Below are 26,676 nucleotides of genomic sequence, written 5' to 3' on the forward strand. Positions count from 1 at the left end.
GGCTCCACCACAGGCCCTCTACAGGCACAGAGGGCTCCCTCCACAGGCACAGAGGGCTCCCTCTACAGGCACAGAGGGCTCCACCACAGGCCCTCTACAGGCACAGAGGGCTCCCTCCACAGGCACAGAGGGCTCCCTCTACAGGCACAGAGGGCTCCCTCTACAGGCACAGAGGGCTCCACCACAGGCCCTCTACAGGCACAGAGGGCTCCCTCCACAGGCACAGAGGGCTCCCTCTACAGGCACAGAGGGCTCCACCACAGGCCCTCTACAGGCACAGAGGGCTCCCTCTACAGGCACAGAGGGCTCCACCACAGGCCCTCTACAGGCACAGAGGGCTCCCTCCACAGGCACAGAGGGCTCCCTCTACAGGCACAGAGGGCTCCACCACGGGCCCTCCACAGGCACAGAGGGCTCCCTCTACAGGAACAGAGGGCTCCCTCTACAGGCACAGAGGGCTCCCTCTACAGGCACAGAGGGCTCCACCACAGGCCCTCTACAGGCACAGAGGGCTCCTTCAACAGGTGCACAGAGGGCTCGGCCACAGGCCCTCTACAGGCACATAGGGCTCTCTCTACAGGTGCACAGAGGGCTCTGCCACAAGCAGTAACAGGGTTCCCTTTGCAGGCAGAGAAGGCTTCCTCTACAGGCACACACAGGACTCTGCTACAGGCACGCACAGGGTTCCTATTAGAGGCACAGGGTTACCTCCTGGCACAGACGCCTACATGTACAGGTGTACAAAGGGCTCCACCACAGGCAGGCACAGGGTGCACATTAATGGCATATGGTTAGTTCTACAGGCACAGAGGGCTCACTCCACAGGCAATCAATCAATACACTTGTAGAGTGCGCTACTCACCCGTGAGGGTCTCAAGGCGCTGGGGGGGTGGGGGGGAGTGCCGCTACTGCTCAAAGAGCCAGGTCTTGAGGTGTTTCCTGAAGGTGAGATGGTCCTGGGTCAGTCGTAGGTGTGCGGGGAGGGAGTTCCACGTCTTGGCCGCCAGGTAGGAGAACGATCTTCCTCCGGTGGTGGCTCGGCGGATCTGTGGGACGGGCCGAGGGAGAGGCTGGCAGAGCGGAGTTTGCGTGTTGGATTGTAGAACGTAAGGCGGTCGTTGAGGTATTCGGGACCTATGTCGTGGAGCACTTTGTGTGCGTGGGTGAGGAGCCTGAACGTGATCCTCTTGCTGACGGGGAGCCAGTGCAGGTCTCTCAGGCGGGCTGATATGTGGCTGATATGTGGCTGTGGTGGGGGATGTTGAGGATGAGTCGTGCGGAGGCGTTCTGTATGCGTTGGAGTCTTTTCTGCACACACAGGGCTCTGCCACAGGCAGGCACAGGGTTCCTCCTACAAGCACAGAGGTCTCCCTCTACAGGCACCAAGGGCTCCGCCACAGGCCGGTACAGGGTTCCACATACAGGCACAGAGGGTTCCCTTTACAGGCACAGAGGGCTCTGCCACAGGCAAGTACAGGGTTCCCATTAAAGGCACAGGGTTAGCTCTACAGGCTCAGAGTGCTCACTCCAAAGGCACACACAGGGCTCTGATACACACAGGCGGACACAAGGTAACCTCTACAGGCACAGAGGCCTCCTTCTACAGGCTCACACAGGGCTCTGACACAGAAAAGCACAACCTTCCCATTACAGGCACAGGGGGCTCACTCTATAGGCACAAAGGGCTCCACCACAGGCAGGCTCAGGGTTTACATTACAGGCAGAGGGTTACTTCTACAGGCACATAGGGCTCCCTTTACAGGCACACACAGGGCTCTGCTACAGGCAGGCACAGGGTTCACATTGAAGGCACAGGATTAGCTCTACAGGTTCAGAGTGCTCACTCCACAGGCACACACAGGGCTCTGCCACAAGCAGGCACAGGATTCCCTTTACCCGCACAGAGGGCTCCCTCTACAGGCACACACAGGGCTTTGAAACAAACAGGCAGACCCTGAGTTCCCTTTACAGGCACAGGGGGCTCCCTCTCCAGGCACACACAGGGCCCTGCCACAGGCAGGCACAGGATTCCCATCAGAGGCACAGAGGGCTCCCTTTACAGGCACAAAGGGCACGCTCTACAGGCACACACAGGGTTCTGCCACAGTGAGGCACAGGGTTCACTTTACAGGTTCAGAGGGCTCCCTGTACAGGCGCAGAGAGGGCTCTGCAACAGGCAAGCACAGGGTTCCCATTAAAGGCACAGGGTTAGCTCTACAGGCTCAGAGTGCTCACTCCAAAGTCACACACAGGGCTCTGCCACACACAGGTGGGCACAGGGTTACCTCCACAGGCACAGAAGCCTTCCTCTATAGGCACACACAGGGCTCTGTCAAAGGCAAGCACAGCCTTCCCAGTGCAGGCGCACAGGGGGCTCCCTCTACAGGCACACACAGGGCTCTGTCACAGGCAGGCAGAAGATTCCCATCACGGGCACAGAGGGCTCCGGCCAGAGGCACACACAGGGAGTGGAGCAGCCCTGTTTCCTGGAAGGAGTTGGAGGCGCCAAGGGTTGTCATTATTAGGACGGTGTGTGCTCGGCATATAAAAGTGATCAGGGGCGTGGAAAGGACAATCATTAACCCCGGCGGAGGGGACGAGGAGACGTGGATTCTGAACCCGGCCCCAGCCAGGCAGCGGGGAGAGGGCAGCGGCACCCCGGGATGGAGAGGGACCCCGAGAAGCACCGCCATGCCCTGCTCAACCAAGGGGAGGAGAACGAGATGGTAAGAGCGGAGTCTAGGCGCTGTGTCACCCTCTCTGCCGGAGTCTAGGCGCTGTGTCACCCTCTCTGCAGAGTCTAGGCGCTGTCACCCTCTCTGCCTCTCTTGGAGCGGAGTCTAGGCGCTGTGACACCATCTCTGCCTCTCTAGGCGCTGTGTCACCCTCTCTGCGGAGTCTAGGCGCTGTGTCACCCTCTCTGCGGAGTCTAGGCGCTGTGTCACCCTCTCTGCGGAGTCTAGGCGCTGTGTCACCCTCTCTGCCTCTCTTGGAGCGGAGTCTAGGCGCTGTGTCACCCTCTCTGCCGGAGTCTAGGCGCTGTGTCACACTCTCTGCCGGAGTCTAGGCCCTGTGTCACCCTCTCTGCGGAGTCTAGGCGCTGTGTCACCCTCTCTGCCTCTCTTGGTGCCGGAGTCTAGGTGCTGTGTCACCCTCTCTTCCTCTCTTGGAGCGGAGTCTAGGCGCTGTGTCACCCTCTCTGCTGGAGTCTAGGCGCTGTGTCACCCTCTCTGTCGGAGTCTAGGCGCTGTGTCACCCTCTCTGCCTCTCTTTGTGCTGGAGTCTAGGTGCTGTGTCACCCTCTCTTCCTCTCTTGGAGCGGAGTCTAGGCGCTGTGTCACCCTCTCTGCTGGAGTCTAGGCGCTGTGTCACCCTCTCTGTCGGAGTCTAGGCGCTGTGCCACCCTCTCTGCCTCTCTTGGCGGGTGCCGGAGTCTAGGCGCTGTGTCACCCTCTCTGCCTCTCTTGGCGCCGGAGTCTAGGCGCTGTGTCACCCTCACTGCCGGAGTCTAGGCGCTGTGTTACCCTCTCTGCCTCTCTCTGCGCCGGAGTCTAGGTGCTGTGTCACCCTCTCTGCCTCTCTTTGCGCTGGAGTCTAGGTGCTGTGTCACCCTCTCTGCCTCTCGGCGCCGAAGTCTAGGTGCTGTGTCACCCCTTCTGCCTCTCTTGGCGCTAGGACATTCTTTACAGGTTTTACCTGTTCACACAGAAGCTCTGCTGGGGGGGGGCACATTGTTGAAGATTCTTTTCAAAGAGGTAATTTTTATAGCTCCCAATCAGGAGCTTAGATTCAGCGAGGCGCTTCCAGGGTCAGCGAAATGCTGAAGTTATTTTCATGTAGCGCTTTAAATTCAAAGCCTTAGGGTGGCATAAACAGTTGTTTGTCAAGATGGGCTTGTGATGGTGGAGATTAGAATGGAATGGCTTGAATTCACATGAGATGCAACTATTTATGCATGTTAGGCACTAAATTCTGCTGACTTGGCACTAGTGCGCTTCCTGTCAGCAGGGATGTAATCCTTCAGTCCTGGACTTCTCTTTAACCCTTTCAGTGTGGGTGTCGGCCAAAGACCGACACTCGCACTACCACTCCAGTGCCTCTGTCAGCCATTGGCCAACACTGGGGAGGCATGTAAACTCCTCGAGCAGACTGAGTGTTTTTTAGGTCTTGCCTACGCAGCGCACATGCGCTCGTTAGGAAGAAGACCTTTCGAAATCGATTCGCCTTTTCAGCCAAAAACGTGCGCGCGTTGCATTGCTTTGAATGGCAACGCATCAATTTTTGGCATTTTTGTGGCGGGAGTGACCTTTGAAACCATCTGTTTGTAATTAAAAGATGGTTTCAAAGCTTGCGCCTGCAAGGGAAACAGACGCAGGCCCCCTCCTCTGTCCCCTCCCCCCTGGTTCAGATGGGAGTGATTACGGATTAAAACAAAGTCAATGGGAGCCCTTCTGAGTGGACTCTGTTTGACCTCTGTTTCATCCGTTCCTGTCACGAGCACTTGGGCCAGCCACACAAGTGGTGCAGTGTTTTTTATCAGCACAAGTGAGGTAACACTTGGGGTAGGAATTTTATCTATTCTGGAACTTTCCATCATGGAAACTTAAGGAAATGCATAATTTCAAGCAAAGTTTGAGGTTTGAAAAGCATTGTGGGTAAGAAAATCTCATGGGATCCATGCAAGGCCAGCACCTTGGAATTCCAGGTTTGTCTAGTCTTGGTGGTAGGTTTGCATGGATGTCAGCACAGCACAGCCCCAAATATTGCAGCTACCTTTACTGCTTATATATCATTGTAACACTGTGGGGGCCTTGTGTGTCGTGCTCTCTTGGCTCACCCACACAAGTGGGGTATTGTCCTTTTTGGGGGACATGTGAGAACTCAGGGTGATAGGAAAGCTGTGGATACCCACAGATTCCAGAACTTTCTGACACAGAAATGTGAGGAAAATGTGTGTGTTTTTTTACCAAATCTTGACGTTACAAGGGAGTCCGGATAAAATTCCCTAGTGAAAGCCACGCACGTCACGCACCCCTGGACTCCCTTAGTTGTCTCATTTTCAAAAATGTGCATGTTTGCAAGGTTTCCCCAGGTGCTGGCTGATCTATGGAACAAAATCCACAACTACCCACTCAGTAAAACAAAAGGGTCAGTTTTGAGTGAGAACATTTGATGTATCCATGTTGTGTTTTGGAATGCTCCCTCCCAAGAGCTCAAGGCCTTCCCACAGAAGTGAGATACAATTATCAGAAGATTTGGGGAAATGATGAAGTGTCTCTCCGCAGATTCCAGAACTTTCCATCACAGAAATGTGAGGAAAATGTGTTTTTTAGTCAAAGTTTCAGGATTGCAAGTGATTCCTTGTAAAAAAAAAAAAAGAAATGGGTGAGAGCTACACAAGTCACCCCGGGTTTTCTAGGTTTCTGTAGGTGCCGTATGATCTATGGCGCAAAATCCACAGCTACCCACTTTAGAAAAAAGGGTCAGTTTTGAGTGGAACAATTTGACTTTTCCATGTTGGGTTTTGTGACGTTTTTAACAGTGGGCAGATAGCTCTGCTCTGCCCGCAGAGTGTATGGAGTTGTGCAGAGTTGTGCCTATTGCGCGTTCCGCGGAGAACGTGGAGTATGCACAACTTGGCACACTCCGTAGTGGAGCAGAATTGCACAGTCCCCACCTCCACCCCCCTAGGAAGAATTACATTAAATATCCATTAAAGGTAAAAAAATAAACGCTTACCTTGACAGCGGCGTCGGCAGCCCGGGAACGCCGCAGTCAAGGAAAGCGTTTATTTTTTTACCTTTAATGGATATTTAATTTAATTCTTCCTGGGGGAGGTGGGCGGCTGAGCGAAATTTCCACGGAGTTGGTCCCCAACTCCGTGGACCTAAGCGTAGTGTCGCTCCACCCACTCCGCCCAGGCCTAGCCATTTCCTGCTAAGGGCACTAGGCTCACCCACACATGTGAGGTACAATTTGTATTGGAGGACTTGGGGGAATGCTGGGTGAAAATAAGTTTGTGGCTCTGCACATATTCCAGAACTTTCCATCAAAGACATGTGAGGAAAATGTGTTTTTTGCCATAGTTTGAGGTTTGCAGGGGATTCTGTGTAAAAAAACAACAGGTGAGATCCATGCAGGTCACTCCACCCTAGATTCCCCCGGGTGTCTTGTTTTCAAAAATGTACTGGTGCCAGCTCAGCTATGGGTCCAATGTCCACAGTTACCCACTTTGCAAAAAAGTGTAAGCTTTAAGTGGAAATCTGTGATGCATCCATGTTGAGTTTTAGGCTGTTTCCCGTCATGTGCACTAGGTGTACTCACACGCGTGAGGTGCCATTTTTCTTGGGAGACTAGGAAGAAGGATGGGTGGTAGAAAGTTTGTGGTTCCCCGCAGATTCCAGAACTTAATGTCACAAAAATGTGAAGAAAATGTGCTATTTTAGTCTACGTTTGAGGTTTGCCAGTGATTCTGGGTTAAAATGACAGATGAGAGGCATGCAAGTCATCCCACCCTGGATTTCACCAGGTGTCTAGTTTTCAAAAATGTGCAAGTTTGTTATGTTCCCTAGGAGCCAGCTGAGCTAGGGCCCAACATTCACAGCAATTGACTTGCAACAAAAGGGTCAGTTTTGAGTCGAAACATATGATGTATCCATGTTGAGTTTTGTGCCGTTTCCTTTTCGCTGGCTCTAGGCGTACCCACTCAAGTGAGGTACATATTTGTTGAGAGACTTTGGAAGAATGCTGGGTGGAAGGGTGTTTGTGGCGGACTACAGATTCCAGAACTTTCCATCGCAGAAATGTGAGGAAAATTTGTTTTTAGCCATTGTTTGAGGTTTGCAAGTGAATCTGGGTAGAAACACCTGGTGAGAGCCTCACAGCTCACCCCACCCTGGATTTCCCCAGGTTTCTAGTTTTCAAAAATGTTCAGGTTTGCTTTGTTTCCCTATGTCCCGGCTGAGTTAATGCCCAAAATCCACAGCCACCCACAGTGTAAAAAAGGGTCCGTTTTCAGTGGGAAAATGTGCTGTGTCCATGTGGGTTTTTTGGCCATTTCCTGATGTGGGCACTCTGCCTACCTACCTGGGTGAGGTACCATTTTTATCGGGAGGCATGTGGAAGCAAAGAATAGCAGAACATTTGTTATTATCAATTGGATTTCACTGAATTTATGCCTTGAAAATGTAAGCCAGTGTGCAAGAAAGAAGTTATTTTGAAACATTCCCTCTAAATCATATACTAGTACGGGTACCCACAAATTCAGAGATGTACAAATAAACACTGCTCCGAAACTCCACACCTTGTGCCCATTTCAGAAATACATAGGCGTCCTTGATACCCATTTTCACTCTACAAATCTCAGCATATAAATTAGTCTATATTTGTTACACAAAGAAAAACCATAGTGCAGCTCAGTTGTTGGCTCTGGGTACCCTGTGTTCAGGTTTTGGAGGGGGCTGGGTGGGGGGGGGCAGGTGTTAAGGGGTTATCATCATTGTTTGCAGACGCCCTGGGTCAATAGGTTAATCTGCAGTGACCCCGGGCCTCAGTGCATACAAACCAGAGGAAACACAAGGCAGGGGCACTGATTACCTGCTGACAATCAGCTCCTGTAGCTGCAAATGTCCCACAGCCTGAGACCCTCATGTGTCCCTGATTCATAAGAGAGGGGCTCATGCAGGCCAGGTGTTTGTCTTTGCATTCTGGGATTTGTAGTCCTGATTATAAACTCAGAACTGTAAGTCCCAGAATGCAATGAAAAACACCTGGGTTAAAGATAGTGCACCTTCATACCTAGATTGGATCAATTAAGTATACACTTAATTTAGATAAGGTAGCTTCAAAGAGAAGGAAGCATTTTTGGATTCCCTGTGTCGAATGGCTGGATAGGATGTAAATGTTCTTGTCCAATGATTAAGCCTTTTTGCAGAATGAGTTACCCTACGATCAGTTCGAGGGCCTGGAAAGATAGATGAACTGATTTGAATTTATCCTTTTCGGGCCCTTCTGGTACCCTGTGGGTATCTGCAGAAAGAGCATCCCTCAAGATCTTCAGAGTCCGAGGAGGGACCTCTCTGCTGCGTAGGGAGTGGCATGGACTGGTCACTTTGAGAATATCTTTTTTGGCGTATGAGGACTAAAAAATGACTAAAAAAAAAGAAAAACACCTGGCTGTAGTGAGCTATTCACACATGAGCCTGCTGTGAGAGCTGAACACTCTTTACACTCAGTGTAAAACAATCTTTAAATATAACATGAGGGAAAGAGATGCTGGAGGGGTGCAGCAGGGGGTGGGGCAAGTTACCTTGAATCTTACCCCGCTCTCCCGGTCACAGTCCGAGGGCTCAACTCCACCCCACTGCCCATTAATAGCAGGTTTTTCCTGCCCTTGGTGTGGCAGGGAGAGGCATTCAATAGTGGCCAGTGTTGACCTTGTGACGTGGCCACAGTCTGTCCCGTAACACGGAGGGGAGGAGGTGGACCACCTATTGTATACATACCCAGGTGACCTGTGTGTACTGATTGGGGGTGGGGCTTTGGGATTGAATAAAAGAGTCCCGGTGTGACTAGGATGATGAACAGGCTACTTCCGGTGTCCTGGTGATGGATGTACGTCAGTACAATGCGATCTTTTAGATCGCGGTACTTTACAACGCTGCCATTACAATGCAAGTCCTTAAACGACTTGCGTTGGTGTGCGCGGATTGTGGAATATTATAATTTTATATTCCAACACCAGTCCACATAACAGTAGGGAAGGTGTTGGAATATAAAGTTACAATATTCCTTATCCAACAGCGCCATCCAGTGCAAGTCGTAGTAACGACTTGCGTTGTAATGGCATCGTTGTAAAGGTACTGCGGTGTAAACACTGCGTTATAAACGATGTTCCCCCCTGGAGATACTTACTGCAACATAACATTTTGGTGATGAAGCAGGTGCAGCTGGGGGTGTGTGGCCTGCTGGTGACGTGCAGGGACGGAGCTGCACTAAGGTGTGCCTCATCGACTGCTTTTATTGCCAGTGCCCGGCATCCTGCTGGGTCTGGAGGTTGTCTCCGCTGTTCCCTTTCTGGTGCACGAGTTACCGGGAGTACGATGCTTTCAGGCATTTCACGGGAGCACATGGTGCCTGTGAGTCAGGTGAGAGCCCGGCACCATGGAGTTGCTCCGCAGCCTGTGATGTCTCCGCTATTACGCTTTTGGTGCTCCGCTGCCTGTGACGTTCTAGAGGGGTGCCTGGATGCGTCTCTTCTGGCTGTGTGGGGTTTTTGTGCCTCTATTGGAATCTGGTGCTGTGGACTACTCTGCTGCAGGACTTTGTGTGAGGTTCTGGCAAGTGCCTGACCAGTGTGCTGGTTTTTCCTGACTTTCCTCTTGCCGGTCCTGGGGTGGTACCTGTGTGGTGTACCCGGGACTGTGATACTTTGTGTTGGGGGGTGTTACCATGTCGGCCATCCCTCATGTGGAGCATTTCCTGTTGGACGGTCCTCCGTCCCCTCAGGCGGCCCGCTGAAAGAAATTGGTGGACCAGTAGGAGACATATTTTGATGCAATTGACCTGGAGGAGGAGTGACGGTGCCCAATGCTGTTGCATTTTGGTGGGAGGGCGGTTATTCACCGTTTAGGGTAGTCGGTGGCTGAAGGTGGACCGCCGCATACGTATGGGACTTTGAAGGAAGCCCTTACCGCCCATTTTGAACCACTGGCCGATCCGGATTATGAGCGTTTTTTACTTTTGCCAGCCCGGCAGCTACCACATGAGTCCGTGGATTCCTTCTATGCCCGTCTGCGTGAGTTGGCCAGTACCTGTACGTTGCCTGATGCTCCTGGATGAGATCAGGGCCCAGTTCATACAGGGCTGTTCTTCCAGTAAGTTACATGAAGCTATACTACAGGTGCTGGGCATGTCGATGGCTGATATGTTCACCCGGGGCAGGTCTAAAGAACTTTCCAAAGTGCGAGCAGATCATATGGAGGCCGCTCTCCAGAAGGTGGTGAAAGTAGAGCCAGTAAATGTTGTTTTCGCTCCGGTCCCTGACAGGAAGAAACAGCAGAATCAGGGGACAGTGGAATGGCTCCGGCATTGGTATGGTTGTGGGGGTCCTTTTCCTCATAAAGGGACGTGTCCTGCTGTTGGGAAGAGGTGTTCCACTTGCAGCAAGCTCAACCACTTTGCGAAGATGTGTTGTCCGCCACTGCCCGTGGTTCTATTCCTGGATCGTCCTGTCAGGTGTATGTTGCTGCTCAGTTGCCGGCAGAAGGAGACATGGATGATGATGATGTGGAGGGGACTATACGTGTCATCCATGCTTTGCAACCTGGAGGTCTCTAAGAAAGGGTATATTTAAAAATGTCATGTGTTGGTGGATGGACACCAGGTGCCTGCTTTGATTGACACAGGTGCTTCGATAAATGTAATGGCTAAATCGATGATGCTGACATTGCCAGTTTCTCCCATTTTGACTTCGACCTCTACAAAGGTTTTTGCCTATGGGTCCTCTGAACCCCTTCCTCTTGCGGGTGTTTTTACTGCTGAGGTGGCACATGGCTCATGTGATATGGACACGGATATATGTCACAGAAAGAGGTCATGGAATGTTGCTGAGTTGTTGGACAGCAGAAAGTCTGAAATTGGTCGCTTTTGCTTTGAGTGTGCATCAATGGAATGTGGAGGAGTTGTTGGCCCAGTCTTCACCTTTGTTTGATGGGATTGGCTGTTTAAAGGGTCGTATCAAACTTTCATATTGATGATTCCATCCAGCCAGTAGCCTTACGCCATAGAAGAGCGGCTTTCCATCTTTGGCCGAAGGTGGAAGCAGAACAGGTAAAATTGGATATGGCGGGCATTATTGAACGGGTGGATGGTCCCACTCCCTGGATGTCCCCTATTGTGGTGGCTCGTAAGCCTAAACAGCCTGGTGAGGTCCTCATTTGTGTGGATATGCGGATACCTAATCTTGCGATCAAACGTGAAAAGCACCTCGCCCCAACCGTGGACGATATTGTGGTGCAGGTGAGTGGGTCACATTGGTTTTCCGAGACGGATCTTCGTGCTGGTTACCATCAGCTGATGCTTGACCCCGCTTCCCATGCGATTACCACGTTCTCTACACATGTGGGTTTGTGAAGGTATAAGCGTTTGAGTTTTGGGGTCTCCAGCTCTCCAGAAGTCTTTCAGGACACGATCCGGGGGGGTTCTCTCTGGCCTGGATGGCGTGATTAATGTCAGTGATTACATTTTGGTGCATGCCCCTACTTTGGATGAGCATGTTTGTCGTCTTAAGGGTTTGTTTCAGCGATTACTGGACAATGGACCTACGCTTCATAAAGAAAAATGTGTATTCTTGAAAACTGACATTTCGTTCTTTGGGTATCGTTTTTGCAGGATGGTGTGTCACCGGTCCCTATGAAGGTATATGATATTCAGACTGCTCCCGCTCCCATTAATGTGTCTGGTGGGCGGAGTTTTATGGGGGATGGTGAACTATTGTGGCTGTTTTATCTGTAATCTCTCTGATCGTACGGCTCCTTTGTGGGAGCTTACCTAATCTAACGTTGCATGGGACAGGGGTCCAGCGCAGGAATGTGCTTTTTGAGCCACTAAGCAGGCCCTGTCCGCTGATACCAATTTGGTGTATTTCAATCCTGCACTGGACTCTGAGTTGTCGGTGGATGCCAGTCCCATTGGTTTGGGGGCTGTGCTTTCTCAGCGGCAGAGCAGTGGGGAATGGGCCCTGGTGGCCGTCGTGCGTTGACTGCTACTGAACAACGGTATTCTCATATCGAGAAGGAGGCTATCGCCATTCATTGGGTGTGTCGTCATTTATGATTTACGATTTAAGTTTACGATTTGTGGGCCCGATTCACAGAACTAACTTAAGACAAAATCCTAAACTTACTACTTTTGGTATTCACAGAAGTTAGGATTTTGTCTTAAGTTTATCTTAAGACAGACTTAAGACAGACTTAAGTTAGGATTTTGTCTTAAGTCTGTCTTAAGTCTGTCTTAAGACAAACTTAAGACAAAATCCTAACTTCTGTGAATACCAAAAGTAGTAAGTTTAGGATTTTGTCTTAAGTTAGTTCTGTGAATCGGGCCCACAATTTATATGGCCAGCCGTTTGTTGTGCATTTAGACAATAAACCACTCATTCCGTCTTCATGGGTTCTTCATCCAAGCCTCCCCCACGGATTGAGAAACGGATCCTGCAGTTGCAGGATTATTGCTTTACTGTGGTGTTTTGTCCAGGGACTCTGAACCCTGCTGACTATCTTTCCTTGCATTTTCGTCTTGCTATTACCAGTGAGGAGTCTGATGCTGAGGATACTGAGGAGTATGTGCGTCTAGTGGTGGAGCAGTCCAGGCCTCATCCTATTTTCTTGGAGGAGATTTTAGCATCTACGAAACGGGATGATTGTGTCCAGCTTTGTATCTCTGCTGTGGGTTCTGGGAAATGGAATGTGCTCGTGGATTCCGCCAAGTGTCATACTGAGGATGCTAGCTTGACTTTGACATCTCTTTATAATGTAATCAATCAATCAATCACAGCATTTATATAGCGCACTACTCACCCGGAGGGTCTCAAGGCGCTGGGGGAGGGGGGGGTCTGCTACTGCTCGAACAGCCAGGTCTTGAGCTGTTTCCTGAAGGCGAGGTGGTCCCGGGTCAGGCGGAGGTGGGCCGGGAGGGAGTTCCATGTCTTGGCGGCGAGGTAGGAGAAGGACCTTCCTCCTGTTGTGGCTCTTCGGATGCGGGGGCGGCGGCGAGGGCGTGGCTGGTTGAACGGAGCTGGCGTGTGGGAGTGTAGAAGTTGATGCGGCTGTTGAGGTATCTCGGCCTTGGTTGTGGAGAGCTTTGTGTGCGTGGGTGAGGAGTCGGAACGTGATTCTCTTGCTGACGGGGAGCCAGTGCAGATCTCTCAGGTGTCCGGAGATGTGGCTGTGTCGGGGGATGTCGAGGATGAGTCTGGCTGAGGCGTTCTGGATTCGCTGGAGTCTCTTCTGGAGCTTGGCGTTGGTTCCGGCGTAGAGGGCGTTGCCGTAGTCCAGTCGGCTGGTGACGAGGGCCTGGGTGACCGTCTTCCTGGTCTCGGTGGGGATCCACCGGAAGATCTTACGTAGCATGCGCAGGATATTGAAGCAGGACGAGGAGACGGCGTTGACTTGTCTGGTCATGGAGAGGGAGGAGTCCAGGATGAAGCCCAGGTTGCGTGCGTGGTCTGTCGGTTTGGGTGCGGTGCCCAGGGCGGGGGGCCACCAGGAGTCGTCCCAGGCGGAGGGCGAGGAGCCCAGGATGAGAACGTCCGTCTTGTCTGAGTTCAGTTTCAGGCGGCTGGTCATCATCCACTTGGCTACGTCTTTCATCCCTTCGTGAAGGTTGGTTCTGGCGGTGGCGGGGTCGTTGGTGAGGGAGAGGATCAGCTGTGTGTCGTCGGCGTAGGAGATGATGTTGAGGTTGTGTTGTCGTGCGATGGCCGCAAGGGGGCTCATGTAGACATTGAAGAGGGTGGGGCTGAGCGAGGAGCCCTGAGGAACGCCGCAGATGACTCCGGTGGCTTCTGACCTGAACGGGGGGAGACGGACTCTCTGTGTCCTTCCAGCGAGGAAGGAGATGATCCACTCCAGTGCCTTCTCTTGGATTCCGATGTTGCTGAGGCGCTGCACTAGGGTATGGTGGCAGACGGTGTTGAATGCTGCGGAGAGTTCTAGGAGGATGAGGGCCGCTGTTTCTCCGTTGTCGAGCAGGGCTCGGGTGTCATCGGTGGCAGCGATGAGGGCGGTCTCGGTGCTGTGGTTGGCCCTGAAGCCCGACTGTGAGAGGTCGAGGGATCCATTCGTCTCGAGGAAGGCGGCCAGTTGCTTGTTGACAGTCTTCTCGATGACTTTGGCCGGGAACGGGAGGAGCGAGATGGGGCGGTAGTTATTGAGTTCTGAGGGGTCCGCTGTTGGTTTCTTTAGTAGAGCGTTGAGTTCGGCGTGCTTCCAGCTCTCCGGGAAGGTGGCGGTGTCGAAGGAGGTGTTGATGATGTCCCGCAGATGGGGTGCGATGACAGCGTCGGCCTTCTTAAAGACGTGGTGAGGGCAGGGGTCGGTAGGAGATCCAGAGTGGATGGAGTTCATCGTGCGGATGGTGTCTTCGGTGCTGAACGGGGTCCAAGCGCTGAGGGTGGTGGTGGGGGGCGTTGGTGCGGTCGTGGGGAGCGTCGGTTGTGTGCTGAAGCTGTTGTGTACGGGATGAACTGGTTATGTCCCCGGAGGGGTGTATAATGAGAGGTCCACGGTTGGGGATCCCTGGTTTCCTCCAACAAAGGGTTGTGGATCTTGCTCATTTGGCTCGCCAAGGGGTTGTGAAAACCAAATCCAGGTTGAGGTGCAGGGTCTGGTTTCCGGGTCTGGATGCCTTGGTGGAGACCGCTGTGTTGCGTTGTGCACAGGGGCGGCTGGTGACATTTGAAAGTGGTGAGGCGTAAAATGATTCTCATACTGTACTGCAGCGAGCGAGCCTGAACAACCTAAGGGGAGTTCGGGGCGTTTCCCCAAGAACATTTTGAAAAAAAGAGTGGACAAATGGTGCATTTTCAAGAAAATTTGAGGAAGCAAGAAGGTTAATAAAGCAATTGTGAAAGTGCAGTTATTACATTAATAAAGAGATGTCATATAACATAGGTAGCTGCTTATTTAGTATAACCACAGAGCTTCACACCAGACTTCAAGATACAATGCATTGCTGAGTAATATCAAAGGAAGCATTGTATTTTATTAGCCACAGTGCTGTACCAAGACTCTAAGAGGCAATATGGAAACATGAAAAACAAAAAAGGATCAAGGTGCTGAAAAATAGCCTTGAACATAAGCTTCCCAGCCCAGGACATGAGCTCAGCAGCACCCACATGTTTAAAGTGCATACCTGCCTTGCCCAGGGAACTGGAAACCAAACACAGGGGAGTATTACATGTTTAACACGCCAGAAACCAGCTCCCCACCCTGGGCCTTATTTATGAAGGCCTTGCGCCGCCGGTGCGTCACTTTTTCCCATGTTAAAAGTGACGCACCGGCGGCGCAAGGCCTTCATAAATAAGGCCCCTTGAGTCTTCAGGTCACCGGTTTCAGACACTTTTGCCAAGACTCTCATCATTTACAACATTGACTCGAGTGGTTTCAGTAAGAAACCTTTTCATTTTGTGTGCACCCAAAGACCCTAATGGAGCCTCTTTTGTTCCCCAGCACACTGGCCAGAAATAAATCATTGCATTGCACTTTATTATACACCTCATAGTAAACCAGAGTGATCAATACAGACCCTATCATCCATTGCAACTACACTTTATTCATCGACATTCGACACACCTCCTTTTTTCAATGCGTCATTTGAACAGTTTTTTTTGTTTTATATATTACGAACTAGACCAGAAACTATCAGAGGCTTTATATGAGCACCAGTTGCGTTACAGACGGATGTGGACAAGTGTGGCTCACTGGTTAGAAGCGGCAGACCCTGAAGCAGAGGTCGTCCCGGGACCAGACTCGATGTCCGCAGACTCGATAATTCTCGCTTAGGTGCCTACGCTAACCATGAGTCCCACTCTGCAACTCTGGGCAATAGCTTGCTTAATCTCCACAACGGCCCCAGCAGCGCTTTGATGCCTGGCTTCACCTTGGGGTGCCCTCTCACAGGGAAAGCCAGGACGGGTTCCCCAGCGGTATACAGTGCCAGGATGCCACGTAACGAGGTAACAGTGCGCTTTACAAGTATACATACATTACATTACATTACATTACAGACAGACACATTCATTTTTTTGTGAGGCATGGGGAGTTTAAGTTATTTGCCCAGAATCACAAATTAACAGCAGAAAAGGACCCAGAGTCACAAATTCCCTCAATAATTATTCAGTTCCGCGGGGACACTCAAGGTCCAATTTATAATCACAACAAGCCCGGGCCACAGCTCTGAAAGGCCGGCAGGGCTGGGACAGAATCATCCCCGTGTGTGTCACAGCCAGAAAATCTGAATTCTCGTGCAGAGTCAGATTTTATCCGCTGCTAAACGTGAGCGCGGTAAAACTTTCCTCACACACAATCACAGTGGCGTAACTTCTATCTTCTGTGGCATCAGTGTTATGTTTCAAAAGAAAAACTTGCCTCCTACAAAGTAAAGCCACCGCGCAACGTGCCCCATTCAGAAATTGCAGTCTCAGTTGCCCTGTACTGGAAATCCCTCTATTCTGGATGCTGTTGTTTGCCTTAATTGTGTAAAAGTGCAGGGCAGCCATTTCATTGAGGCAATTCACACTTTTCTCCTCCCCTCTCCCACTACTTTTCTGTCTCTCCCTTATGCTTCTCTTGTCGCTCTCTCGCCCCTCCTGCATACTTCTCCCCAGTGCTTTAAATGGGAAAAAACAAGTGCAGGAACTCATTAATATGAGCTAGAGGTGTGGCAAGTGGGCGGGGCTAGGGACGGAGCTAAGAGCAACATATGATGATACATAGCCAGTGAGCCTACCTTTCATGAGTATTGCTACCCTCCTCAGCAGTAGAGAATTGCTGGTACTAGCAGGGATAAAAATAATAATAAGTGCTGATACACAGTACCTGTGAGTACCAGCCCATTTAAAACAATTCCACTGCCCTTTTCTCTACGACCAGGCTCTTGCTGGTTCCATGCCTTTACATAGGCATGTCCTCTCCATTCGCCTCTCATCTTTACCCAGCCTCTATGCTTATCTCTCTAGTTCTACTCCTCTTCCTCCCACCTTTTTGCTTACTCTCGCCACAAGTCTTCAATGTCTTCAATTTCCTCACTGTTTTTTCCCTACTTGTCTCCTGTTCTCCCCTCCTTGCTGTGCTCATCTCCCAAGTTTGCCATCTGTCCAGTATTTAGTGTGTGTGCGTGTGTGTGTGTGTGTGTGGGCACGCACGTGTCTGGGTGTGCGTGTGTGTGTCTGTGTATGTGTCTGTCCTTCTGTGTGTCTGTCCTTCTGTGTGTCTGTGTCTGTCTGTATGTGTGTCAGTGTGTGTGTGTGTGTCTAGGTGTGTGTGTGTCTAGGTGTGTGTGTGTCTAGGTGTGTGTGTGTATGTGTGTCAGTGTGTGTGTGTGTCTAGGTGTGTGTGTGTGTGTGTGTGTGTGTCTAGGTAGGTGTGTGTCTGTATTTGTATGTGTGTTAATTAAAGTTGTGACGGTGAGACGCCTCAGGTGGGAGTCACAGTCTGCTGCTGCCTGCGCACGAGGCGAGCCCCAGGCTACAGAGATAGAAGATCAAATGGCCAATCACTGCATGGCTTCACATGAAGTCAAACAGTGATTGGCCATTATGCAGTGCGGCTGCACCACCCACGCGCGGCATCCAATAATGAATTGCCCTGCCCTGCTGCGCAGTGGACCAGCCAATCCTGGCGCTGCATGCAGCGCCAGTATTGGCTAGGAGGGCTTACTGATTACTTGCCCAGTCGCCCTTTGTAACCCCGGGGGCTGCGGCCCGGATAAACCAGCACCCCCTGGTCCCTCTCTCTAAGGGGAACTTCACAGGTAGTTTTTGCACATGCTCGGGCAAGTTTCAGCACCAAAATTAACTTGCGCAGTGCGCACCACTGTCTGCTGCAGCTGAGTGTGTGGACTGTCACTCAAGCTGCAGCAGGCCAGCCCCCCTGCGCACTCCGGATATGTCTGGTGTGTCCCGGATTCCTGGCGGCGGCAGGTAGCGCCGTTTATAATTCCTCATCAGCATGATTGCAATATTTTAGTGTCCTCTTGACGCGACGGTGCGTCCATGTGTGGCTAGTGGGGCTACGCCCCTACGCCCCAATGGACGCACCGCGGCTGGTTGTGCAATCTGTCAAGCTGCTGGAGCTGGTGATTCTCCAGCTCCCATATTCACTGGAGATATTCCTTAGTTTCCTTGGCAGCGAGCACGTGCTGACTTTGGGTGTTTGCCTGATGGGCGTCATATGTTGGTGGTTATTGATGACTTTTCTAAATATCCCGAGGGTGAGTTGCTGGACACTACTACGGCTTGCCGCACTATTCCTCTGTTTGAGAAGATCATGGCGACTCATGGTTTGTTCACTGAGCTCCGTACTGATAATGCTCCTCCGTTTACAAGTCAGGGCTTTTCTGCCTATCTATAATCCAGGGGTGTTCGTCACAGGAAGGTCACTCCTTTACGGCCTCAGACCAACGGGGAGGCTGAGCGTTTTATGCGCACCCTTAATAAAGCTATTCGGCTTGCTGTGGCCGACCGCCATGATCTGGGCTGTGATATAAATGCTTTCTTGAGGGAATATCGGATGACTCCTCATTCCACTACGAAGGTCAGTCCGAAGTCTTTGTGCATCGAATAGGCCAATGGGTGATTTTGTCCCTCAGATGGAGGCGGTGTCTTGTAAACATGCTTTGGTAGAAGATGAGCTACGGAAGCGGAAGAATGATAAGGTCTCGTTCAGGCGCGGGGCAAGAGCTGGTTCTATTAAAGTGGGGGGTCGCTGTGATGGTGCGGAATCGGCGTCCAAAGGGAAAGTTCAGTTTGCCCTGTGAGCCTGATTGTTCAGTCCATTCATGGGACTAAAGTCATTGCGGTGAGAAAGGGAGTGAGAATCTCTCGAAATGTGTCTTTCTTTAAAGCTTGCTAGACTCCTGGGGCCTCCTTGCGTCACTTTTGCGCTTCTTATGCATCACTTTTTGTGACGCACCAGTGGTGTAAAAAATGCACCTTGTTGCGCCATATTTACAAAGTGACGCATCTAAGCAGATGCGTCACTTTGTAAACCCCTGCGCTACATTATACCTGCGCCAGGTATAATGTATGCAGAGGGGGCGTATTGACGCAAGAAAGGGACGTAGAAGTGACGCAGTGAAATCTATGACATTTCACTGCGTCACTTCTAGGACGCCGTTGCGTCAAAATTTTGCGCCTGCCTCACAGCAGGCATAAGACTGATACAAGCCCTTTCACATGGGGCTTGCCCCATGTGAAAGAACGCATTGCTGGAGTTGCGTCACTTTTGTGACACACTCCAGCAATGCGTGAGGATGTATGACGTTACAACGCATACTTTTACCACGCCTACCATTACCACGCATTTTTTACAACGCAGGATCCATGACAACGCATACCATTACCACGCATGTATTTACAACGCATATACCTTTACAACGCATACAATTACAACGTAAGTATTGGTAAGTATATAATATTTTCTAATATTTAATTTAATTAAATTTAATATAATGTAATTTAATTTAATTTAATTAATTTAATTTAATTTAATTTAATTTAATTTAATTTAATTTATTTTAATTTAATTTAATTTAATCAATTTAATTTAATGTAATTTAAATTTAATTATATTTAATTTTTACACTGTACCCTTTTAACCAAAAACCCAAAACTGACCCTGAACCCAAAAAATACCCCTTTTACCCAAAAACTCAAAACTGACCCTGAACCCTAAAAATACCCCTTTACCCAAAAACCCAAAACTGACCCTGAACCCAAAAAATACCCCTTTTACCCAAAAACCCAAAACTGACCCTGAACCCTAAAAATACCCTTTTACCCAAAAACCCAAAACTGACCCTGAACCCTAAAAATACCCCTTTACCCAAAAACCCAAAACTGACCCTGAACCCTAAAAATACCCATTTACCCAAAAACCCAAAACTGACCCTGAACCCTAAAAATACCCCTTTACCCAAAAACTGAAAACTGACCCTAAACCCTAAAAATACCCCTTTACCCAAAAACTGAAAACTGACCCTAAACCCTAAAAATACCCCTTTACCTAAAAACTGAAAACTGACCCTGAACCCTAAAAATACCCCTTTACCCAAAAACTGAAAACTGACCCTGAACCCTAAAAATACCCCTTTACCCAAAAACTGAAAACTGACCCTAAACCCTAAAAATACCCCTTTACCCAAAAACTGAAAACTGACCCTGAACCCTAAAAATACCCCTTTACCAAAAACCCAAAACTGACCCTGAACCCAAAAAATACCCCTTTACAAAAAAAACCAAATAATATTTTTAATAAAATAATATACTTACCAATACTTACGTTGTAATGGTATGCGTTGTAAAAGTACCTGCGTTGTAAATACATGCGTGGTAATGGTATGCGTTGTAATGGATCCTGCGTTGTAAAAAATGCGTGGTAATGGTAGGTCGTGGTAAAAGTTGCGTTGTAAAGGTTGTATACCATGCGTGACTTTTGCGCCATACAGATACGTCAGAAATACTGACGTATCTGTAACTCCTTGCGACATGATGCGTCATACATTAAATATGACGCTTCATTGGTGTCGTAAGGAGTGCGCAGTGAAAAGTGACGCATTGCTGTTTTGATGCAGCGATGCGTCACTTTTCATAAATGAGGCCCACGGTGTCCTGGTGATACTTACTGCAACATAACAGCCCTGATAAAGGTTGCCACCTGACTCGTGTCCTTAACACCCCCTGCCCCCAGCCCTGGCACACGTCATTAACACCCCCTGCCCCCAGGCCTGGCACACGTCATTAACACCCCCTGCCCCCAGGCCTGGCCCACGTCATTAGCACCCCCTGCCCCCAGCCCTGGCACACGTCATTAACACCCCCTGCCCCCAGGCCTGGCCCACGTCATTAGCACCCCCTGCCCCCAGCCCTGGCACACTTCCCTCTCAGACACGCGGGTCAGATGATCAGGGGGTGCAAACCAGGACACAATCCCAGGAAGTGCAGGCACTGAGTCTACTCTGGGGGTGCTAGACTGGAGCTGCCTGTGTTTATTTACAGGTATGATTTGTGCTCCTGGTTAAGGGGTTCACCGCACAGGCACGGACAGGACCCCCTCTACAGGCACGCACAGGGCTCTCTCTATAGGCACGCACAGGGCTCCATCCTCAGGCACGCACGGGGCCCTCTACAGGCACGGACAGGGGTCTCTACAGGCACGCACAGGGGTCTCTCTACAGGCACGCACAGGGCTCTCTCTACAGGCACGCACAAGGTTCTCTACAGGCACGCACAGGGCTCTCTACAGGCACGCACAGGGGTCTCTCTACAGGCACGCACAGGGCTCTCTCTACAGGCACGCACAGGGCTCTCTACAGGCACGCACAGGGCTCTCTCTGCAGGCACGCACAGGGCTCCATCCGCAGTTACCAACGCCCCCCCTCTACAGGCACGCACAGGGCTCTCTCCACAGGCACGACCGGGCTCTCTACAGGCACGCACAGGGGTCTCTCTCCACAGGCACGACCGGGCTCTCTACAGGCACGCACAGGGCTCTCTCTACAGGCATGCACAGGGCTCTCTCTACAGGCACGCACAGGGCTCTCTACAGGCACGCACAGGGGTCTCTCTCTACAGGCACGCACAGGGCTCTCTCTACAGGCACTCACAGGGCTCTCTGCAGGCACGCACAGGGCTCTCTCTACAGGCACGCACAGGGCTCTCTCTACAGACACGCGCAGGGCCCTCCTCTACAGGCACGCACAGGACCCCCTCCACAGGCGCACTGAGGGCCCCTGCCTGACGCACACAGGCAGCGGAGGGGCCAGGACGTGCCTGTAGTCAGGAAGGCGTGAGCTCGTCAAATGAAAAAGAAAGAGCCAGGATTGTGGATCCACAAACATGAACCACCGAGGAAGCAACGAAACGACGCGTCTCCTGAGCCCGAGAGAGGGCAGCGGCACCCCCGGGATGGAGAGGGACCCCGAGAAGCACCGCCATGCCCTGCTCAACCAAGGGGAGGAGAACGAGATGGTAAGAGCGGAGTCTAGGCGCTGTGTCACCCTCTCTGCCTCTCTTGGAGCGGAGTCTAGGCGCTGTGTCACCCTCTCTGCGGAGTCTAGGCGCTGTGTCACCCTCTCTGACTCTCTGCCGGAGTCTAGGCGCTGTGTCACCCTCTCTGCGGAGTCTAGGCGCTGTGTCACCCTCTCTTCCGGAGTCTAGGCGCTGTGTCACCCTCTCTGCGGAGTCTAGGAGCTGTGTCACCCTCTCTGCGGAGTCTAGGCGCTGTGTCACCCTCTTTGCCTCTCTTGGCGCTCTGTCAGCCTCTCTGCCTCTCTAGGCGCTGTGTCACCCTCTCTGCGGAGTCTAGGCACTGTGTCACCCTCTGTGCGGAGTCTAGGCGCTGTGTCACCCTCTCTGCGGAGTCTAGGCGCTGTGTCACCCTCTCTTCCGGAGTCTAGGCGCTGTGGCACCCTCTCTGCGGAGTCTAGGCGCTGTGTCACCCTCTCTGCGGAGTCTAGGCGCTGTGTCACCCTCTCTGCGGAGTCTAGGCGCTGTGTCACCCTCTTTGCCTCTCTTGGCGCTCTGTCAGCCTCTCTGCCTCTCTAGGCGCTGTGTCACCCTCTCTGCGGAGTCTAGGCACTGTGTCACCCTCTGTGCGGAGTCTAGGCGCTGTGTCACCCTCTCTGCGGAGTCTAGGCGCTGTGTCACCCTCTCTGCCTCTCTAGGCGCTGTATCACCCTCTCTGCGGAGTCTAGGCACTGTGTCACCCTCTGTGCGGAGTCTAGGCGCTGTGTCACCCTCTCTGCGGAGTCTAGGCGCTATGCCACCCTCTCTGCGGAGTCTAGGCGCTGTGTCACCCTCTCTGCCTCTCTTGGCGCCGGAGTCTAGGCGCTGTGTCACCCTCTCTGCGGAGTCTAGGAGCTGTGTCACCCTCTCTGCCTCTTTCGGCGCCGGAGTCTAGGAGCTGTGTCACCCTCTCTGCCTCTCTTGGAGCGGAGTCTAGGCGCTGTGTCACCCTCTCTACCGGAGTCTAGGCGCTGTGTCCCACTCTCTGCGGAGTCTAGGCGCTGTGTCACCCTCTCTGCCGGAGTCTAGGCGCTGTGTCACTCTCTCTGTCTCTCTCTCTGCTGAGTCTAGGCACTGTGTCACCCTCTCTGCTGAGTCTAGGCGCTTTGTCACCCTCTCTACGGAGTCTAGGCACTGTGTCACCCTCTCTGCGGAGTCTTGGCGCTGTGTCACCCTCTCTGCGGAGTCAAGGCGCTGTGTCACCCTCTCTGCCGGAGTCTAGGCGCTATGTCACCCTCTCTGCCGGAGTCTAGGCGATGTGTCACCCTCTCTGCGGAGTCTAGGCGCTGTGTCACCCTCTCTGCGGAGTCTAGGTGCTGTGTCACCCCCTCTGCGGAGTCTAGGAGCTGTGCCACCCTCTCTGCCGGACTCTAGGAGCTGTGTCACCCTCTCTGCTGGAGTCAAAGCACTGTGTCACCCTCTCTGCGGAGCCTAGGCGCTGTGTCACCCTCTCTGCCGGAGTCTAGGCGCTGTGTCACCCTCTCTGCCTCTCTTGGAGCCGAGTCTAGGCTCTGTGTCACCCTCTCTACCGGAGTCTAGGCGCTGTGTCACCCTCTCTGCGGAGTCTAGGCGCTATGCCACCCTCTCTGCGGAGTCTAGGCGCTGTGTCACCCTCTCTGCCTCTCTTGGCGCCGGAGTCTAGGCGCTGTGTCACCCTCTCTGCCTCTCTTGGAGCGGAGTCTAGGCGCTGTGTCACCCTCTCTGCGGAGTCTAGGAGCTGTGTCACCCTCTCTGCCTCTTTCGGCGCCGGAGTCTAGGAGCTGTGTCACCCTCTCTGCCTCTCTTGGAGCGGAGTCTAGGCGCTGTGTCACCCTCTCTACCGGAGTCTAGGCACTGTGTCCCCCTCTCTGCGGAGTCTAGGCGCTGTGTCACCCTCTCTGCCGGAGTCTAGGCGCTGTGTCACTCTCTTTGTCTCTCTCTCTGCTGAGTCTAGGCACTGTGTCACCCTCTCTGCTGAGTCTAGGCGCTTTGTCACCCTCTCTACGGAGTCTAGGCGCTGTGTCACCCTCTCTGCGGAGTCTTGGCACTGTGTCACCCTCTCTGCTGAGTCAAGGCTCTGTGTCACCCTCTCTGCCGGAGTCTAAGCGCTATGTCACCCTCTCTGCCGGAGTCTAGGTGATGTGTCACCCTCTCTGCGGAGTCTAGGCGCTGTGTCACCCTCTCTGCGGAGTCTAGGCGCTGTGTCACCCCCTCTGCGGAGTCTAGGAGCTGTGCCACCCTCTCTGCCGGACTCTAGGAGCTGTGTCACCCTCTCTGCTGGAGTCAAAGCGCTGTGTCACCCTTTCTGCGGAGCCTAGGCGCTGTGTCACCCTCTCTGCCGGAGTCTAGGCGCTGTGTCACCCTCTCTGCCTCTCTTGGAGCGGAGTCTAGGCGCTGTGTCACCCTCTCTGCGGAGTCTAGGTGCTGTGTCACCCTCTCTGCGGAGTCTAGGCGCTGTCACCCTCTCTGCGGAGTCAAGGTGCTGTCACCCTCTCTACCTCTCTTGGCGCCGGAGTCTAGGCACTGTGTAACTCTCTCTGCCTCTCTTGGCGCCGGAGTCTAGGCGCTGTGTCACCCTCTCTGCGGAGTCAAGGCGCTGTGTCACCCTCTCTGCCGGAGTCTTCACCCTCTCTGCCGGTGTCTAGGCGCTGTGTCCCCCTCTCTGCGGAGTCTAGGCGCTGTGTCACCCTCTTTGCCTCTCTTGGCGCTCTGTCAGCCTCTCTGCCTCTCTAGGCGCTGTGTCACCCTCTCTGCGGAGTCTAGGCACTGTGTCACCCTCTGTGCGGAGTCTAGGCGCTGTGTCACCCTCTCTGCGGAGTCTAGGCGCTGTGTCACCCTCTCTGCCTCTCTAGGCGCTGTATCACCCTCTCTGCGGAGTCTAGGCACTGTGTCACCCTCTGTGCGGAGTCTAGGCGCTGTGTCACCCTCTCTGCGGAGTCTAGGCGCTATGCCACCCTCTCTGCGGAGTCTAGGCGCTGTGTCACCCTCTCTGCCTCTCTTGGCGCCGGAGTCTAGGCGCTGTGTCACCCTCTCTGCCTCTCTTGGAGCGGAGTCTAGGCGCTGTGTCACCCTCTCTACCGGAGTCTAGGCGCTGTGTCCCCCTCTCTGCGGAGTCTAGGCGCTGTGTCACCCTCTCTGCGGAGTCTAGGAGCTGTGTCACCCTCTCTGCCTCTTTCGGCGCCGGAGTCTAGGAGCTGTGTCACCCTCTCTGCCTCTCTTGGAGCGGAGTCTAGGCGCTGTGTCACCCTCTCTACCGGAGTCTAGGCGCTGTGTCCCCCTCTCTGCGGAGTCTAGGCGCTGTGTCACCCTCTCTGCCGGAGTCTAGGCGCTGTGTCACTCTCTCTCTCTCTCTCTCTGCTGAGTCTAGGCACTGTGTCACCCTCTCTGCTGAGTCTAGGCGCTTTGTCACCCTCTCTACGGAGTCTAGGCACTGTGTCACCCTCTCTGCGGAGTCTTGGCGCTGTGTCACCCTCTCTGCGGAGTCAAGGCGCTGTGTCACCCTCTCTGCCGGAGTCTAGGCGCTATGTCACCCTCTCTGCCGGAGTCTAGGCGATGTGTCACCCTCTCTGCGGAGTCTAGGCGCTGTGTCACCCTCTCTGCGGAGTCTAGGTGCTGTGTCACCCCCTCTGCGGAGTCTAGGAGCTGTGCCACCCTCTCTGCCGGACTCTAGGAGCTGTGTCACCCTCTCTGCTGGAGTCAAAGCACTGTGTCACCCTCTCTGCGGAGCCTAGGCGCTGTGTCACCCTCTCTGCCGGAGTCTAGGCGCTGTGTCACCCTCTCTGCCTCTCTTGGAGCCGAGTCTAGGCTCTGTGTCACCCTCTCTACCGGAGTCTAGGCGCTGTGTCACCCTCTCTGCGGAGTCTAGGCGCTATGCCACCCTCTCTGGGGAGTCTAGGCGCTGTGTCACCCTCTCTGCCTCTCTTGGCGCCGGAGTCTAGGCGCTGTGTCACCCTCTCTGCCTCTCTTGGTGCGGAGTCTAGGCGCTGTGTCACACTCTCTGCGGAGTCTAGGAGCTGTGTCACCCTCTCTGCCTCTTTCGGCGCCGGAGTCTAGGAGCTGTGTCACCCTCTCTGCCTCTCTTGGAGCGGAGTCTAGGCGCTGTGTCACCCTCTCTACCGGAGTCTAGGCACTGTGTCCCCCTCTCTGCGGAGTCTAGGCGCTGTGTCACCCTCTCTGCCGGAGTCTAGGCGCTGTGTCACTCTCTCTGTCTCTCTCTCTGCTGAGTCTAGGCACTGTGTCACCCTCTCTGCTGAGTCTAGGCGCTTTGTCACCCTCTCTACGGAGTCTAAGCGCTATGTCACCCTCTCTGCCGGAGTCTAGGTGATGTGTCACCCTCTCTGCGGAGTCTAGGCGCTGTGTCACCCTCTCTGCGGAGTCTAGGCGCTGTGTCACCCCCTCTGCGGAGTCTAGGAGCTGTGCCACCCTCTCTGCCGGACTCTAGGAGCTGTGTCACCCTCTCTGCTGGAGTCAAAGCGCTGTGTCACCCTCTCTGCGGAGCCTAGGCGCTGTGTCACCCTCTCTGCCGGAGTCTAGGCGCTGTGTCACCCTCTCTGCCTCTCTTGGAGCGGAGTCTAGGCGCTGTGTCACTCTCTCTGCGGAGTCTAGGTGCTGTGTCACCCTCTCTGCGGAGTCTAGGCGCTGTCACCCTCTCTGCGGAGTCAAGGTGCTGTCACCCTCTCTACCTCTCTTGGCGCCGGAGTCTAGGCACTGTGTAACTCTCTCTGCCTCTCTTGGCGCCGGAGTCTAGGCGCTGTGTCACCCTCTCTGCGGAGTCAAGGCGCTGTGTCACCCTCTCTGCCGGAGTCTTCACCCTCTCTGCCTGTGTCTAGGCGCTGTGTCCCCCCTCTCTGCCTGAGTCTAGGCGCTGTGGCACCCTCTCTGAGCAGAGTCTAGGCGCCGGAGTCTAGGCGCTG

General features: G+C 52.9%; 1 protein-coding gene across 1 annotated transcript in view; it reads left to right on the forward strand.

The window, feature by feature from the left end:
• Positions 1–2,569: 2,569 nt before the first annotated feature.
• Positions 2,570–26,676, forward strand: part of LOC144792071 (putative cation-transporting ATPase 13A4) — a 238,349-nt gene continuing 214,242 nt past the window's right edge. The window contains 1 exon segment of the mRNA XM_078666918.1: positions 2,570–2,726. Coding sequence (XP_078523044.1) covers positions 2,664–2,726 — 63 coding nt within the window. The 5' untranslated portion in view covers positions 2,570–2,663.

This window comes from Lissotriton helveticus, chromosome 11 (genome assembly GCF_964261635.1).
Source record: "Lissotriton helveticus chromosome 11, aLisHel1.1, whole genome shotgun sequence".
Classification (NCBI taxonomy): Eukaryota; Metazoa; Chordata; class Amphibia; order Caudata; family Salamandridae; genus Lissotriton; species Lissotriton helveticus.